We start from the raw sequence: 15,786 nt of genomic DNA, 5'->3' as shown, positions 1-15,786 counted from the left end.
TTCACATTTTGCTGTGTTGCAGCATTATGCTACATTCATTTAAATTATTTTTTTCCTACATCAAGTAATAGTCAATATCCCAGAATCACAAGGGAAAAACAAGGTTGTATAAATTTTTGCAAAAATGCAAAACATGAATAACTAAAATATCATATTGACTTAATTCAGACCCTTTGCCATGACACTTGAAATTTGTTTCAGTTGCATCCCATTCTATTGCTCATCGTTGAGATGTTTCTACACTTTGTTTCGAGTCCACCTGTGGTCAATGATTGGACATGTCTAGTAAAGATTCACACCTATGTACAGTATATAAGGTGGTGCCACATTTGACAATGTGTATCAGAGCAAAAACCAAGCCATGAGGTTGAAGAAACTACCTTCAGAGCTTTTAGACAGGATTGTGTCATGGCACAGATCTGGAGAGACCTACAAAACAATTTATGCAGCACTGAAGGTTCACACACCTCTGTGATAGTCCATCCATCCATCCATTATCCAACCCGCTATATCCTAACTACAGGGTCACGGGGGTCTGCTGGAGGCAATCCCAGCCAGCACAGGGTGCAAGGCAGGAAACACACACACACCCACCAAGCACACACTAGGGACAATTTAGGATCGCCAATGCACCTAACCTGCATGTCTTTGGACTGTGGGAAGAAACCGGAGCACCCAGAGGAAACCCACGCAGACACGGGGAGAACATGCAAACTCCACGCAGGGAGGACCCAGGAAGCGAACCCAGGTCTCCTAACTGCGAGCCAGCAGCACTACCACTGCGCCACCGTGCCGCCCAAAGTGTATAATAAAGAATAAAATATATAAAATAATCAGTACAACTGTTCAAAATATAAAATAAATACAGTACTAATATTTGTTTTTTAATAAATCTTCCAATTTACTGAGCAATTCCCATTGGATATGTTCAGGCTGTGTCATCTCCGGCTACTGCAGTACAAATAAAGACATGGATATTAGGGGCTTACAGGTGGATGATGTTCAAGTTATTGATGTTGAGTATATTTTGTCTTATTACATGTGTCTGTAGTAGAGAGACGGTGATAATCAGCGTTATCGACAAACTGGAGCTCAATGGCATTTAATAATCACTGGTTTGAAGGCAATACCTGCAAATTTCAGTAATTATATAGAGGTAAATGGAAAATTACGTGTTATTGACATAATTGACAGTTCCGTTTTAAGTAAACAGTGGACGTGCTCTGATATTGCTGAACTTAAATGCAAGCTGATTTTCACCAGAAAGGCAGTGGCGTAGATAGGGGGAGGCAAGCGGGGACATCTGTCCACGGGCGCAGCATCCAGGGGGCGCCAAATTGATGTTTCTTTCCCTTCCCCATTGCATTTTGGCAAACAGGAGGGGGCGCGAAATCTTTATTTGTCCCTGGGCGCTGAAAACCCTAGCTACGCCTCTGCAGAAAGGTAATGCAAATCAATAATTGCCAATAGCATTCTGAATCAAAATGAGCTTCACAGCGCAAAAAAGTGTATGGAATACACAAAACAATCAGTACAACAGTCCAAAACAGCAAATGCATACAGGTATATGTGGCTGATCTTTAGCAAATTTTTCAATTTACTGAGAAACTCCCATTAGCCATGTTGATGCAGCATCTTCTCCGACTACTACGGAACAAATGTCAAATACAGGTGCTGGTCATAAAATTAGAATATCATGACAAAGTTGATTTATTTCAGTAATTCCATTCAAAAAGTGAAACTTGTATATTAGATTCATTCATTACACACAGACTGATGTATTTCAAATGTTTATTTCTTTTAATGTTGATGATTATAACTGACAACTAATGAAAGTCCCAAATTCAGTATCTTGGAAAATTAGAATATCAATTAAGACCAATGCAAAAAAGGATTTTTAGAAATGTTGGCCAACTGAAAGATATGAACATGAAAAGTATGAGCATGTACAGCACTCAATATTTAGTTGGGGCTCCTTTGGCCTGGATTACTGCAGCAATGTGGCGTGGCATGGAGTCGATCAGTCTGTGGCACTGCTCAGGTGTTATGAGAGCCCATGTTGCTCTGATAGTGGCCTTCAGCTCTTCTGAATTGTTGTGTCTGGCGTATTGCATCTTCCTCTTCACAATACCCCATAGATTTTCTATGGGGTTAAGGTCAAGCGAGTTTGCTGGCCAATCAAGAACAGGGATACCATGGTCCTTAAACCAGGTACTGGTAGCTTTGGCACTGTGTGCAGGTGCCAGGTCCTGTTGGAAAATGAAATCTGCATCTCCATAAAGTTCGTCAGCAGCAGGAAGCATGAAGTGCTCTAAAACTTCCTGGTAGACGGCTGCGTTGACCTTGGACCTCAGAAAACACAATGGACCAACACCAGCAGATGTCATGGCACCCCAAACCATCACTGACTGTGGAAACTTTACACTGGACCTCACGCAACGTGGATTCTGTGCCTCTCCTCTCTTCCTCCAGACTCTGGGACCTTGATTTCCAAAGGAAATGCAAAATTTACTTTCATCAGAGAACATAACTTTGGACCACTCAGCAGCAGTCCAGTCGTTTTTGTCTTTAGCCCAGGCGAGACGCTTCTGATGCTGTCTCTTGTTCAAGAGTGGCTTGACACAAGGAATGCGACAGCTGAAACCCATGTCTTGCATACGTCTATGCGTGGTGGTTCTTGAAGCACTGACTCCAGCTGCAGTCCACTCTTTGTGAATCTCCCCCACATTTTTGAATGGGTTTTGTTTCACAATCCTCTCCAGGGTGCGGTTATCCCTATTGCTTGTGCACTTTTTTCTACCACATCTTGTCCTTCCCTTCGCCTCTCTATTAATGTGCTTGGACACAGAGCTCTGTGAACAGCCAGCCTCTTTAGCAATGACCTTTTGTGTCTTGCCCTCCTTGTGCAAGGTGTCAATAGTCGTCTTTTGGACAACTGTCAAGTCAGCAGTCTTCCTCATGATTGTGTAGCCTACAGAACTAGACTGAGAGACCATTTAAAGGCTTTTGCAGGTGTTTTGAGTTAATTAGCTGATTAGAGTGTGGCACCAGGTGTCTTCAATATTGAACCTTTTCACAATATTCTAATTTTCCGAGATACTGAATTTGGGACTTTCATTAGTTGTCAGTTATAATCATCAACATTAAAAGAAATAAACATTTGAAATACATCAATCTATGTGTAATGAATGAATCTAATATACAAGTTTCACTTTTTGAATGGAATTACTGAAATAAATCAACTTTGTCATGATATTCTAATTTTATGACCAGCACCTGTATTTCACAAAGAGGACTTCCAAAGTGACGAATGTACTTTCTTGAATCGCCGCTACTTTCTTATGATGGTGAAAGTGTCGCTGTGGAAGGCGCCATCTATTTACTCATCTGATGCGATTTCATCATTCTACAAGGCCACACCTCCGCGGCTTGTCATTGTCGTCGTGGTGTAGTCGGCGCGCCGCTTTCTCCGCCTCCTCCTGGTCTTTTCGGCTCATGCTACAGAGAAGTGCAGCTGCTCTCCTCCGGGTTTGTTTCCTCAAACCTCGCGCTTTCCCTTTAACCCCTGTGTGTGGCACTGAACCGCTCGCCCAAGCAGCCACTCTTTCCTCCTTGGCGGCGGCGGGGAGAGCAGCAGCTGGTACTTCTTCCCGGACGAGCAGGAAGGTCGGAAGAAAAGAACTGCAAATGGACGGATGTATCGAGGAGGTGCTGGCCCCTCTCCGGCAGGCGGTGCGAGAGCAGGTGGGAACAACGAGTGATGTTCGGGTAGAGTGATGGAATGAAATTGAATTAGAACTGGCATCCCAGGTTGCGCGTAGCTGTCCAATTTCGTTCCAATGGGCCGTGACACACTAGATACCTCGACTGCTACTATGGACTCTTAGCTTTGTCATTCTTGGGTAAAGCGGAACTGAATTGTTCGGTCCTGCGCGAGTTTGCCTGTCACTATCCATCCGGTTTTTGTCCAAAATGAGCTTGATGACCTTAAAGGTGATATTTTTTTAACCTCATTTTAGCGTTTTTCTTGTTTTCAGTAGTGTTGCATTGGAAAACTCCAAAATCTGTGCATTTGATGATAATGTATTCGACAACTATGATTATAAAAAAAAAAAACCCTCCAAAAGTATGTGTCAGTCTGTTCGCTTCCGTTATGCTGGTCTGTGCTTGACGCTGTACTTGGACTTGAGTTTGCTTGTCGCGCCGTTAATGTTGGTCACATTTCATGGTAAAACGTAAAAGCAACCAACCAATTTAGAACCGGATTCTTGTTGGTCGCTTATTCTTTTCTCAATTCTGAGAGACTGTTGGTTTTCCCCTTTTCGTAATTCGTTTTGTTTGTTGAATTTGCAATATTGAGCTGCAGTTGCATCACAGCTGAAGATTACAAAAAGGGTGTCAACCCTTCATCCATTGTCTTTTATTAAAAACGTCTGTCTCATTTTTCCGAAGGGAGTGAATTGTTTTGATTTATCTATTAGTCGCGCCACGTCCGATATGAGTAGGATCTGTAAGCCGACATTGGTCACTTCCTCTACTTTGCAGTACAACTGCTTGACCGTCCATGTGGAATGGGCCGGTTTTTTTTTACTGTTGTTGCTGGTTATGTTGAAGTGTATGAAATCCCACTTTTGGGTGTGGGTTCCTCCCTTTATGCCACGTGTGTGGTTCGCACTCAGTACTACGCCAGGAGCACTAGTCCGTGCGCTGATCGTGTAGAACTGTCAAAAAGAGTTTGACATATGTTTGCTTCTTAAAGGAGCACACACACCACTCGTGTTTTCCTTACCTTGATCTTCGTTTTGTGTACCAGCCGCACCCCTTGTAGTACTTCGCATCAAGCAAGCAGCAGACGGGCATTTACCGACTAGCCTACTGTTTCATGCAGGAGTTATATTACAGAAACTTTCGGTTTTGAATTTTGTCTTGTTTGATTAACTTCTGTTTATTTGTCTTTGGTTGATCAACTAGTATTACTGGAACAATTGTTTTTTTTTGAGGTTAGGAGTGGTATTATACTAATAGTTTCGTTACATCTCGTTTATTACAGTTTCAGTTTGTATTTTTAAATGTATTTTAAAAACAAAACGATACAATATAAAAGCAACAGACTGGGGTAGCTGTATGAAAAAAGAGCCCATCTAAAGTGGCGTATTGTATTGAACAAAAAAGATACACAAAAAGGTTCAGCATAAGTTTGATGTGCTTACTTTACAGTTTCATTAATGAATTCTTGCACATTCTTAACAGATCCTTGTGAAAAGAATGTGATTGTTTTTTCTGGTTGAGGTAATGTAGAACATCAGTTTCCCACCGAGTTATATTTGTTATTTGGTACGCTATATTAATCCACAAGGGCAAATTGTAAATTTTTGCATGGCCTTTATAGAAGGTGGGTTAGTATTCTTCCAGTTGTGCAGAATTGGTCCTCATGTATGTAGTGGGTATATGGTATCACAAACTATTCCAGTCCTTACTGTAAATGCTGGACTGGTATCCTGACTGGAATGGAGAGTGATTGATGCCTCTGGAGAGTCGATGGACTAGATAAGTGGAGATGAAATCTGGCTGGGATGGCTCTAGGTTCCTTTCCCAGTCGGGGTGATCATTTAATGGATGAATAGGGGGTAGATGGGTTATTGGAGACAGTTTATCCCCCAGTGCGAAAGGTGGCTCTGCTACTCTTTCAGAAGGGCAACCCCTTTTGGATCCCAGGGTGCTGTCAGAAGAAGGTCTCCATACTTTGAGGAACTTCTGCATGACTAGTAAGTGCTTCTGTTGAACTGTATCGTGACATAGGAAGTGATCTTGGGTCCAACACAAAAGGAGCCATCTCACCTCATTTAAGAGTAGTCAGAGTCAGGAGGACAGTGGATGAAACTCACCGGAAGAGTGAAAGAAACGAAACTTTAGTTGAGGTAATTATACTTTGGGCTGTGACAGTCTGATTAATGAAGGAACTATGTAAATAAACAACCTTTATTTGAACCCATGTCTGTGTTGGGTATAATTGTTTCTGGGATTGGGAGCTCAGCAGCATTCCCTTGTGGTCAGATCATAGTAACACAATGTTTTGCTATCTGATATTACAACATTTTAGATTTAAGAGAATCTATATAAATAAAATCATAATCTGTTTTTTTGTTTGCTAATCGCTCAAAAATGCCTGAACCGATTTTCACAAAATTTTGCATGTGCCTTGTGACGTTAAATATGGGCTATATGTCATATCTGGGAGAGGGGTTATAACAGGATGGGGGCAACCCAAAAACCCACACAGACACAGTGACTACAATTATCAGGCAGCAGCAGTGCATTTTGACAGATGGAGGACTGCAGTTCAAAGCATGATTTTAAAGACCACAGATAGTTATAGCATTTTCTTTTAACTACTCTGGATAACAGTTTTGTTAAGTGCAGTTACATGCACTTTAATATCCCAGTTATTTACAGAAACCCAGTTTAAAAAATGCCATGCAAACCCTTATTCCAGTTAGAGAAACTGGGATATTGGTTAACACAAGTAGATTTCTCTGGTTACGTGACCACGTAAACCATTTAACCAGGTTGCATTTAAGGATATCTTAGTCTGAGCATGTCCGATGCGCTTGTTTACCCTGCACATGTGTTTGCCTTGCACATGCATCCATCAGCTACAGGTACAAAATGGTGGAAGTGCCTACAAAGAGAAATTTCTTGAGGCAACAGCTTGGGAGATTGCATTATTCCTTCTCCAGGTTGAAACAGTCTATCTCAGTATCTTAGAAATCACTACATTTATGTTGATGAGCTAACTGAATGTACAGTGCTGAGTTCAGCAGCGTGATCTCAGGAGACAAAGGCTTCATGCTTGTTTTGATCCACAGCAGCTGATGATGGTGCTTAACCCTTTTTTGCGCAGTTTAATGACGTTGGAACATTTTTCCATGGAACAGGTTCATAAGTGAACTGGCAAATATAAATGGGTTTTTTTAAGAAACTAGGTTTCTGTTTTTAGTACTTCACCTTCTCCCAGTTTTGGGTGTGTACATTTAATTGCAATTGTCTTGCAGAATTACAGCTTTTGTCTTAAGAGTATTTCTTTTTGCCTCATTGTGGATATTGTTTATCCATGTTGAATTTCCAAAACAAAGTGTTTCTGTGTTTATTCATACTGGCAGCACAAGGTACTTTGGCTAGTCTGAGACATATAAATATATTTTTGCCAAAAATGGCCTGAGAATATAACATTCATGAAATGTGACCCTGCAGTCCGCACTGTGGAGTAGGTACGCAAAACTTTCGACTCCAACTCCTCAGTTTATGATAACACTGACTCCTTAATTTATGGTACACCAACTCATACTCCCCTGTTTGTAATTAGACTAATATATTTACTATATTGGTTAAAAGCACACAACATAAAAGATACAAAGCATTTCAAGAAGGCCATTGAGAATCATTCGGTTACTTTTTAGCATCCTAACCTGTTAAAATTTGAGTTTCAATGCTGAAGCAATGCCACTGTGGTTTTTTTATATTACTTATTAGGTAATGCTTAGAAAAAAAGAGAGGCTGTATTTATATCAACAGGCTAGAAAAAAAATAGTTTAATTGAATTAGTATAAGTGAAATTGGAAATTTTAACACATTATATTACAATTTACATTTAGTCAGAGTCTGTCCATTTTTACTAACTCTCATTTCTGTGAGCTAATAATTGCTTCTGACACCACAGCCCTGCTTGCAATGTTTTGTGCTTGATGACATCACTCACAGGCTGGATCTTGGGCTTCTTGGGTTTTGCTTGTTAGTCCAGTGAATTGTATCTAATTTGATTCATTTTCTGAGTCTAATATTTGGCAGTAAAGTGGAGAAGGGTATAAAATATTGATAAATCAATTCAAGGTATCTGCTTTGAATTCTAAGCGGGGAGAAGAAAAAAGCAAACAATTGTTTGCAGTGTCTTTTTAAAATGCACCGCCTTTGCATTTACCACTCTGCACTTAATGCCTTTTGAAAGGCAGTCACCATCTTCATTGTCCTTTTTCTTAGGAACACACTGAAGTGGGAATGTTAATTTGTATAATCGTGTATCACCTGCATGTTGTCCTTTTTAAGGTGTAAGTTATTACCTGTTGTTAAAGGCCTGGCAGGTGGTGTGTTTTGAAGAGTGCTGGCTATGCACCTGTCACTCACCACAACAGGAAAATGATGCCAGGGAACGCTGAGGAACATTTAACCCTTTTCTCACTTTAGCAGTGCTTTGTATTTGTATAGTGTATACACAGCACATTTTTCCAGAACTACACATGCACATATATATCATTTCCAGTAAATACCATTAACTTCATTTTTGGTTTCAAGATATTCAGCAGCAGAGGACTGCAGTAAAGCTTTTATTTAAACAAAGCATTACAAACTCAAGCACGTTTGAAGTGCCTGGTCTTCAATACGCAATGCAGCAGCTGTTTTGAATACTTGTTGAATGGTACTGTTGGCCATTTTTTCTTTTCATTTTTGGTTTATAAAGAGTATTCATGCAGTTTGGAATAATGACAAGGTCGATGTAGATCTTTGTTTGAAAATCATGTTTGTGGTTTTTCATTTTTCATAAAACAACCACAACACTACCAACAAGCCGAATACCATGGGAGAAGAAGATGCAGCACAATAAAATGAAGTACACAATATGAATGTACCTCTAGGCTGTGACTGCATTGCTTAGGATTGCTTTAATTCAAAATTTAACAATTAAATGTCTCCCAAATAGCTCATATTAAAACTTGTGTTCAAACATGTTAAAAAATCATCTTCTGTTGTTTAATATTTTTTTTTATTGAAAACATCTTTTGTTTGTTTCTGGCTCGCTAAAAAGTTGTCTATAGTGTGCTTCTCTTTTGAAAAACTCTTTAACGTTGTACACTGAGCAGATGTGGATTTTGTGTTTTCTGCCTGCTTTTGGCATGGACACAATAAGAATTGTTGGTCAATGCTATCTCTATCATGACTCCAGGATTATAGGACTCTAAGACAATTAGCCCAGTGCCACTTTATAAGTCACACCTATGAGCATCCACATTGCTTGTTTTAGTTTTATGGCCAGTTCAGTGTAGATCTAATTCTTTTTTTAGACCTACCGACTTTTTCACCAAGGTGAAGAGTAAAAAGTAAGAGAATTTTGTGTAGGTCAGTCTCCAGTGATTTAGCTGATTCATTAGTATACAGCTACCTTTCTAAGTTTGTGTCATTTGCAGATAAAAGAAAAATATATTTTTATTTAGAATAATTTTAAGTAAATTTTCCCAAGTGCTAATACCTGTAGGGCACTGTATTTGACACCTCATTATGTAGAAAAAGATTCTTATGCTATAACCATTTTCCCCTAATGTTAAACCGTAGTCTTGCATCCACTCGCAAATTAAATCCTGAATCTTGGCTGCTTGTTGTGTAACTAATTGTCAGTCTCCTTTTTTTGTTTAATAAAAGTATGTAATATAATTTGTTCTTCTGTTCACTTTCTAAACACTCTTTCTTCCACATAAAATTCAAATGCATTTTTAAAACCACCATAAACCTGAGCTGACCATCCCTTACGTTAAACTAAGCAGCTAGCTTCCTACTTAATCATTTTATAATTTTTTTGTTTGCAGGCAATGCTAAGTTAAGTCTCCTGTTATATTTTAGAGTTTACTCATTCTCCTTTTATCACAGATTGTTGAAATATTGACTAGCTTACAGGCCTTAGGTATTACCCTAGTGTCTTCTAAAAAAATAAATGCTGGGTTTTGTATATTTTTGAGGGGGGTGTGGGCTGGGGTGGTTACTGTAGAATAGATGCTGTCCGCTCCTTACTCTTTGTTTACAGGTCTTTTTGTTACAGATATGTCATTTGAACACTTGTTTTTATGCCATAAAAGCTCTTATATAATTTAAAATGAAAACTGTTCATGCACATGGTTGGAAATTCATTCCATGTACATTTTTCAAGCTGATATATCAAGGGTGTACTGCTTTTCATGAAAGTTTGTACTTGCTGGTGCCATTCACCATCTCGCATTTATACACACACACACACACATTATTATTATTATTATTGTATTTTTGTGTAATTTGTAATGTGTTTACCAGTATTGGTATAGTTTATCGTCCCATTAATATGTGGACAGTTCAGATCAGGTTGTAAAATTAAGCATTTTAAAAGAGCAAGTTCAGTATTTTCAAGTATTTCTTCACAAACTGGCATATAAGTGTTTGTCTTGCAAACTTGTGCTCTACAGTTAAACATTTTCAATATATTTAAAAAAAAAAAAAATTTGCCCTTACCATCACTTTACAATAGAGGCTACTGGAGCATGGGGTATCACAGAGAATAAAAGTGTAAAAACTTCCCAAGTTGTCGAGTATTGATCTTTGTCTTTCAGTTACACACGCATTATAAAAAAGTTTATACATGTGATTTTTGTATTTGTCTTCTTCCACAGTAATCTTTCATCCAGGGGGTGTGATTTCCTCTTAAAACCTCAAAATAACATTAACTTTTGTGATTGGTTTTGTTTTGATTTACTTCCATATTTATGTGAGAACACGCACAAGCAAATAGAAAACATATCGTTGCCATGAGAAAACCATTACCAGGAATATGTGATAAAATTATTATTTACAGATCTCTTTCGTTGTCACAGACATGCATAGGAAGATATATTTTCTTGTATCAAAACTTTTGTTGCTTCATTGGAAAGATTTTATGCATTTATTTTCCAGTGATGCCCCATTAGCCTATATTGTAAAGCACCAGTGAGGTCAAGATATTTTTAAAAATTAAAAAAAAAAAAAGCTTAACTGTAGAACACAATTTTATATGGCAAATGCATATACAGTGCATCCGGAAAGTATTCACAGCGCATCACTTTTTCCACATTTTCTTATGTTACAGCCTTATTCCAAAATGGATTAAATTCATTTTTTTCCTCAGAATTCTACACGCAACACCCCATAATGACAACGTGAAAAAAGTTTACTTGAGATTTTTGCAAATTTATTAAAAATAAAAAAATTGAGAAAGCACATGTACATAAGTATTCACAGCCTTTGCCATGAAGCTCAAAATTGACCTCAGGTGCATCCTGCTTCCCCTGATCATCCTTGAGATGTTTCTGCAGCTTAATTGGAGTCCACCTGTGGTAAATTCAGTTGATTGGACATGATTTGGAAAGGCACACACCTGTCTATATAAGGTCCCACAGTTGACAGTTCATGTCAGAGCACAAACCAAGCATGAAGTCAAAGGAATTGTCTGTAGACCTCCAAGACAGGATTGTCTCGAGGTACAAATCTGGGAAATGTTAGAGAAAAAATTCTGCTGCTTTGAAGGTCCCAATGAGCATAGTGGCCTCCATCATCCGTAAGTGGAGGAAGTTCGAAACCACCAGGACTCTTCCTAGAGCTGGCCGGCCATCTAAACTGAGCGATCAGGGGAGAAGGGCCGTAGTCAGGGAGGTGACCAAGAACCCGATGGCACGTGAAGGACTCTCAGACCATGAGAAAGAAAATTCTCTGGTCTGATGAGACAAAGATTGAACTTTTTGGTGTGAATGCCAGGCGTCACGTTTGGAGGAAACCAGGCACCGCTCATCACCAGGCCAATACCATCCCTACAGTGAAGCATGGTGGTGGCAGCATCATGCTGTGGGGATGTTTTTCAGTGGCAGGGACTGGGAGACTAGTCAGGATAAAGTGAAAGATGACTGCGGCAATGTACAGAGACATCCTGGATGAAAACCTGCTCCAGAGCGCTCTTGACCTCAGACTGGGGCGACGGTTCATCTTTCAGCAGAACAACAACCCTAAGCACACAGCCAAGATATCAAAGGAGTGTGAATGTCCTTGAGTGGCCCAGCCAGAGCCCAGACTTGAATCCGATTGAACATCTCTGGAGAGATCTTAAAATGGCTGTGCACTGACGCTTCCCATCCAACCTGATGGAACTTGAGAGGTGCTGCAAAGAGGAATGGGTGAAACTGGCCAAGGATAGGTGTGCCAAGCTTGTGGCATCATATTCAAAAAGACTTGAGGCTGTAATTGCTGCCAAAGGTGCATCGACAAAGTATTGAGCAAAGGCTGTGAATACTTATGTACATGTGATTTCTCAGTTTTTTTATTTTTAATAAATTTGCAAAAACCTCAAGTAAACTTTTTTCACGTTATCATTGTGGGGTGTTGTGTGTAGAATTCTGAGGAAAAAATGAATTTAATCCATTTTGGAATAAGGCTGTAACATAACAAAATGTGGAAAAAGTGATGCGCTGTGAATACTTTCTGGATGCACTGTATACCATGTTTGTGAAGAAATAACTTTGACTTGAAAATTAAAAATACTGAATGGATAAATATGTGTACAAGTCTTTTGTCATGCAGAAATTATGATGACCTTCTGTACATACCAGATTTCATGTGAATTGGTTGAATCATTCATAGGTGATGCTCAGACATACAGACTGACAGACATTCTTAACTTTATTTGTATAGATTACATAGCACAAGAGGGAAAAGGGTCTCATTAAAGGGAGGGATTGAACCAGTAATGTTTATACATGTACATTTAAGTTAATATTCATCAATAAAATTTAGACTTGCTATGTTGAGTTTTTATATTTTGCCTTGTGGTTCCTGGTGACTGCTGTGTTGTGCAGTGCCTCAGGTTTATAAATGGGCACATATTAACTCTGTAATTTTTTGCATGGAGTCCTCCTCATCATTAAGAAGATTCCATAGCCCGGTTACAGAGACAAGTTCATATTTGTGAAACCGAAGTGCAGTTTTTTTGTGTGTGTTTAATTTACCATTTTTAGGATCTGGCTATGCAACCACAAGATGATATAGTGGATAGAACTAAGATTGGGGACATTTAAAAGTAGATTTTACTGTGTCTGGGACCAAGATGAATATACATACTAAATTTCATGCAAATCGGTTCAGCCATTCACGGGCGAGGCCTGGAAATACAGGCAGATGAACATTCCTAACTTTTTTTATATAGATTAGTTTAGAGCAGGGATTGAATTAGTTTAGAGCAGGGATTGAACTAGTAATATTTATATATGGACATTGGAGTCGGTGTTCAATAATAAAATTTAGATTTGCTATGTATAGCAAGGGGATTATTGTGCCTTGCACCCAGTGCTGGCACCTCCAGTTGTTGGTTCAGAAAATGGAGTGAATGGATGGGTTTGTGTGTGTGTGCTGTTTGAAACCTGAACTAACTAAAAACTATTTTTCTTACCCAAAGGGAGACCTGGTGCGCAAGCTGAAAGAAGAGAATGCACCTGATGTGGAAGTGAGCAAAGCTGTTGCTGAGTTGAAAGCACGGAAGAGAATCCTGGAGGCCAAGGTGTGATGTTTCGCTCTTCTCAAAGAAACAACAGTCTAATGTCACTGTTTTCTTAAGGATAAATTTGCTTGATGAAGTTACATCAATTTGAAATGGTGCAGATGTCATTGAGAGTATAATTGGGAGATTGGGTTGGTGGCTTGTTGCTGCTATACCAGTGTGGTAAGTTATATGCCCTTATAGCCAAGATGGTATAAAGTATAACCAGCTAAAAGTACAGAGAAAATGTAAATTAAGATTGCAACTGAGCAAGACACACTTTGTACAACACATCAGTTACTGTCCATAATTACAGATTGGCTCCTTTTACTACCTCATTTCAATGTAAATTCCAGAATTAATTTTCATTACATGACTGTATCAATGGAAAAAACATACCTGAGAAGGAGAGAGCCCTTCTTTTTGCACTCCCTAATAGATTTCCAATACCTAAATAGATGCATGTAGACAAACAGCTTATAGTTTTATTTATATACTGTAGATTGCCTTATAGCAACTATGTTACTATTACAATATTTAACACCATAATGTTAATATTTCTTAGCCATGTGTGTATCTTGTGTGACTTTTTTTTATGGTAAATTATACTTTTTATGTAGTTTTATGTTTAGTGTTTTGCCCTGTGGTTCCTGGTGACTGCTGTGTTTGTGCAGTGCCTCAGGTTTATAAAAGGGCACATATTAACTCTGTAATTTTTTGCATGGAGTCCTCATTTTCACTAAGAAGATTCCATAGCCCGGTTACAGGGACAAGTTCATATTTGTAACACTGCAATGTAGTTTTTGTTTGTTTGTTTTAATTTACTTTAATTTACCACTTTAGGAGCTGGCTTTACAACCAAAAGATGATGTAGTGGATAGAATTAAGATGGAAGACACTCTTAAACGAAGGTTCTTTTATGACCAGGCTTTTGCTATCTATGGAGGTATGTAAGATCTGGGCATTGCCTTTACCTAATGAAGCAGTAGCCAATAGATTATTAAAGATATATTTTTTTTCGGTGTTCCAATTTGAGACCTGAAGTGTCTGTTAAGTGCAACAGTCCAGTCATAATATATCTGTTGTGACAGATAGGGGGCGCTATCACTCCCTTGAACCCTCGGACACCACGCCAGACACCAGGTAAAAGTCCAGTAATAATTTTTATTTGGACAAATACGTGCACAAAGCACCCTCCTCTCCACAATACTCATATACAATAACAATAATCAATCCTCCACTCTCCCAGACGCGTTGCCACCCTTCCACCCAGCTCAGCTCGACGTCTGGGACTTCCCACAGTCCTTTTATAGTCCTTGACCCAGAAGTGTTTCGCTCTTTTAGTCCTTGTGACTCCTTATCACTTCCGGGTCGGATAAAAAGTCCTTTTCTTCATCCCGGAAGCACATCATTCCTCTTGTCCATGTGACTCTGACATACTTCCGGAGCGTAGGGCAAATAGTCGCTGTTCTTCCCTGCAGCGCCTTCTAGCAGCCCCCGTGGTATCCAGCAGGGCTGTAAAGGAAAACTCCAATGTCCATAATTCCCTGCTGGCATTCGGGGCACCTCCATGCTGCAGGGAGGGCTGCACCTGACGGCCTGGGGGTATTGGCCGGGATGAATGGCCGGCCATATATCATACTGTATATATTCATCTTAATATGTGTATTATTATCATATTAATCTAACAAAACTGTAAGGCACCAAACTGGCAATGTTTGTTTTTTTTTTTTCCTTTTTCAGGTGTTAGTGGTCTTTATGATTTTGGTCCAATGGGCTGTGCTCTTAAAAACAATATCATTCAGATTTGGAGAACTCATTTTATTCAGGAGGAACAGATTTTTGAAATTGACTGCACAATGTTGACACCCGAGCCAGTACTTAAGTAAGAATTCTTACTCTCTTTGTGCTTCTGTGTGTTTCCTCCATTTTCAAAATAGTCGTGCAATGAAGACATACTTAAGAGAATTTGTGTGCTTCCACTAGATTTCATTACAGTTGATAGCTGTAAATATAAATATCCACTATTTGATGTTGATAGATTAAATAACAATTTTAGATTTTTGAAAATGCGTTAACTTTTTAATATGTTCTGTTTTTGAAAATACTGATTTAATTATTTGTAGTGTCTTTGATAGTGATCAGTTGAAGGTTAAAGGATGTCTCAGTTAACTGATTGAGTCAGAGGAGCTCAATAGAGGAGCTGAAATCAATGCAGATCCAATAGTTTGATGTGTTTAGCTTAGTTTTAAAATAAAGATATATCTTGTGATAACTAAGATATTCGAGAATGGTCTAGTCTCATGTAACTTTTGCTGTTCTAACCAGTGTCATGAATTATTTTAGATATTTGTGTTTCAAGTTTTTAACATGTGATGATATAACTTGTGGTATGTCTTAGTATTCCATACACATAATTTCTCCAGGCAAATCTTAAG

At 38.9% G+C, this 15,786-nt stretch overlaps 1 protein-coding gene and 2 non-coding genes across 3 annotated transcripts in view; all 3 read left to right on the top strand.

Annotated features, from left to right (window-relative positions):
* The first annotated feature begins 3,470 nt into the window (after positions 1–3,470).
* Positions 3,471–15,786, top strand: part of gars1 (glycyl-tRNA synthetase 1) — a 34,835-nt gene continuing 22,519 nt past the window's right edge. The window contains exons 1-4 of the mRNA XM_051929134.1: positions 3,471–3,744; positions 13,268–13,369; positions 14,192–14,294; positions 15,092–15,233. Coding sequence (XP_051785094.1) covers positions 3,496–3,744; positions 13,268–13,369; positions 14,192–14,294; positions 15,092–15,233 — 596 coding nt within the window. The 5' untranslated portion in view covers positions 3,471–3,495. The remainder of the gene's footprint in view (positions 3,745–13,267; positions 13,370–14,191; positions 14,295–15,091; positions 15,234–15,786) is intronic.
* LOC114654012 (small nucleolar RNA SNORA84) lies at positions 12,637–12,772 on the top strand. Its single transcript, XR_003716659.1, has one exon. It is a non-coding gene; the product is annotated as a small nucleolar RNA SNORA84 (small nucleolar RNA).
* Positions 13,987–14,123, top strand: LOC114654011 (small nucleolar RNA SNORA84). The gene has a single exon (XR_003716657.1). It is a non-coding gene; the product is annotated as a small nucleolar RNA SNORA84 (small nucleolar RNA).

The sequence above is a fragment of the Erpetoichthys calabaricus genome, chromosome 6, assembly GCF_900747795.2.
Source record: "Erpetoichthys calabaricus chromosome 6, fErpCal1.3, whole genome shotgun sequence".
Classification (NCBI taxonomy): domain Eukaryota; kingdom Metazoa; phylum Chordata; class Cladistia; order Polypteriformes; family Polypteridae; genus Erpetoichthys; species Erpetoichthys calabaricus.
This window is presented reverse-complemented; position numbering and strand designations above follow the sequence as displayed.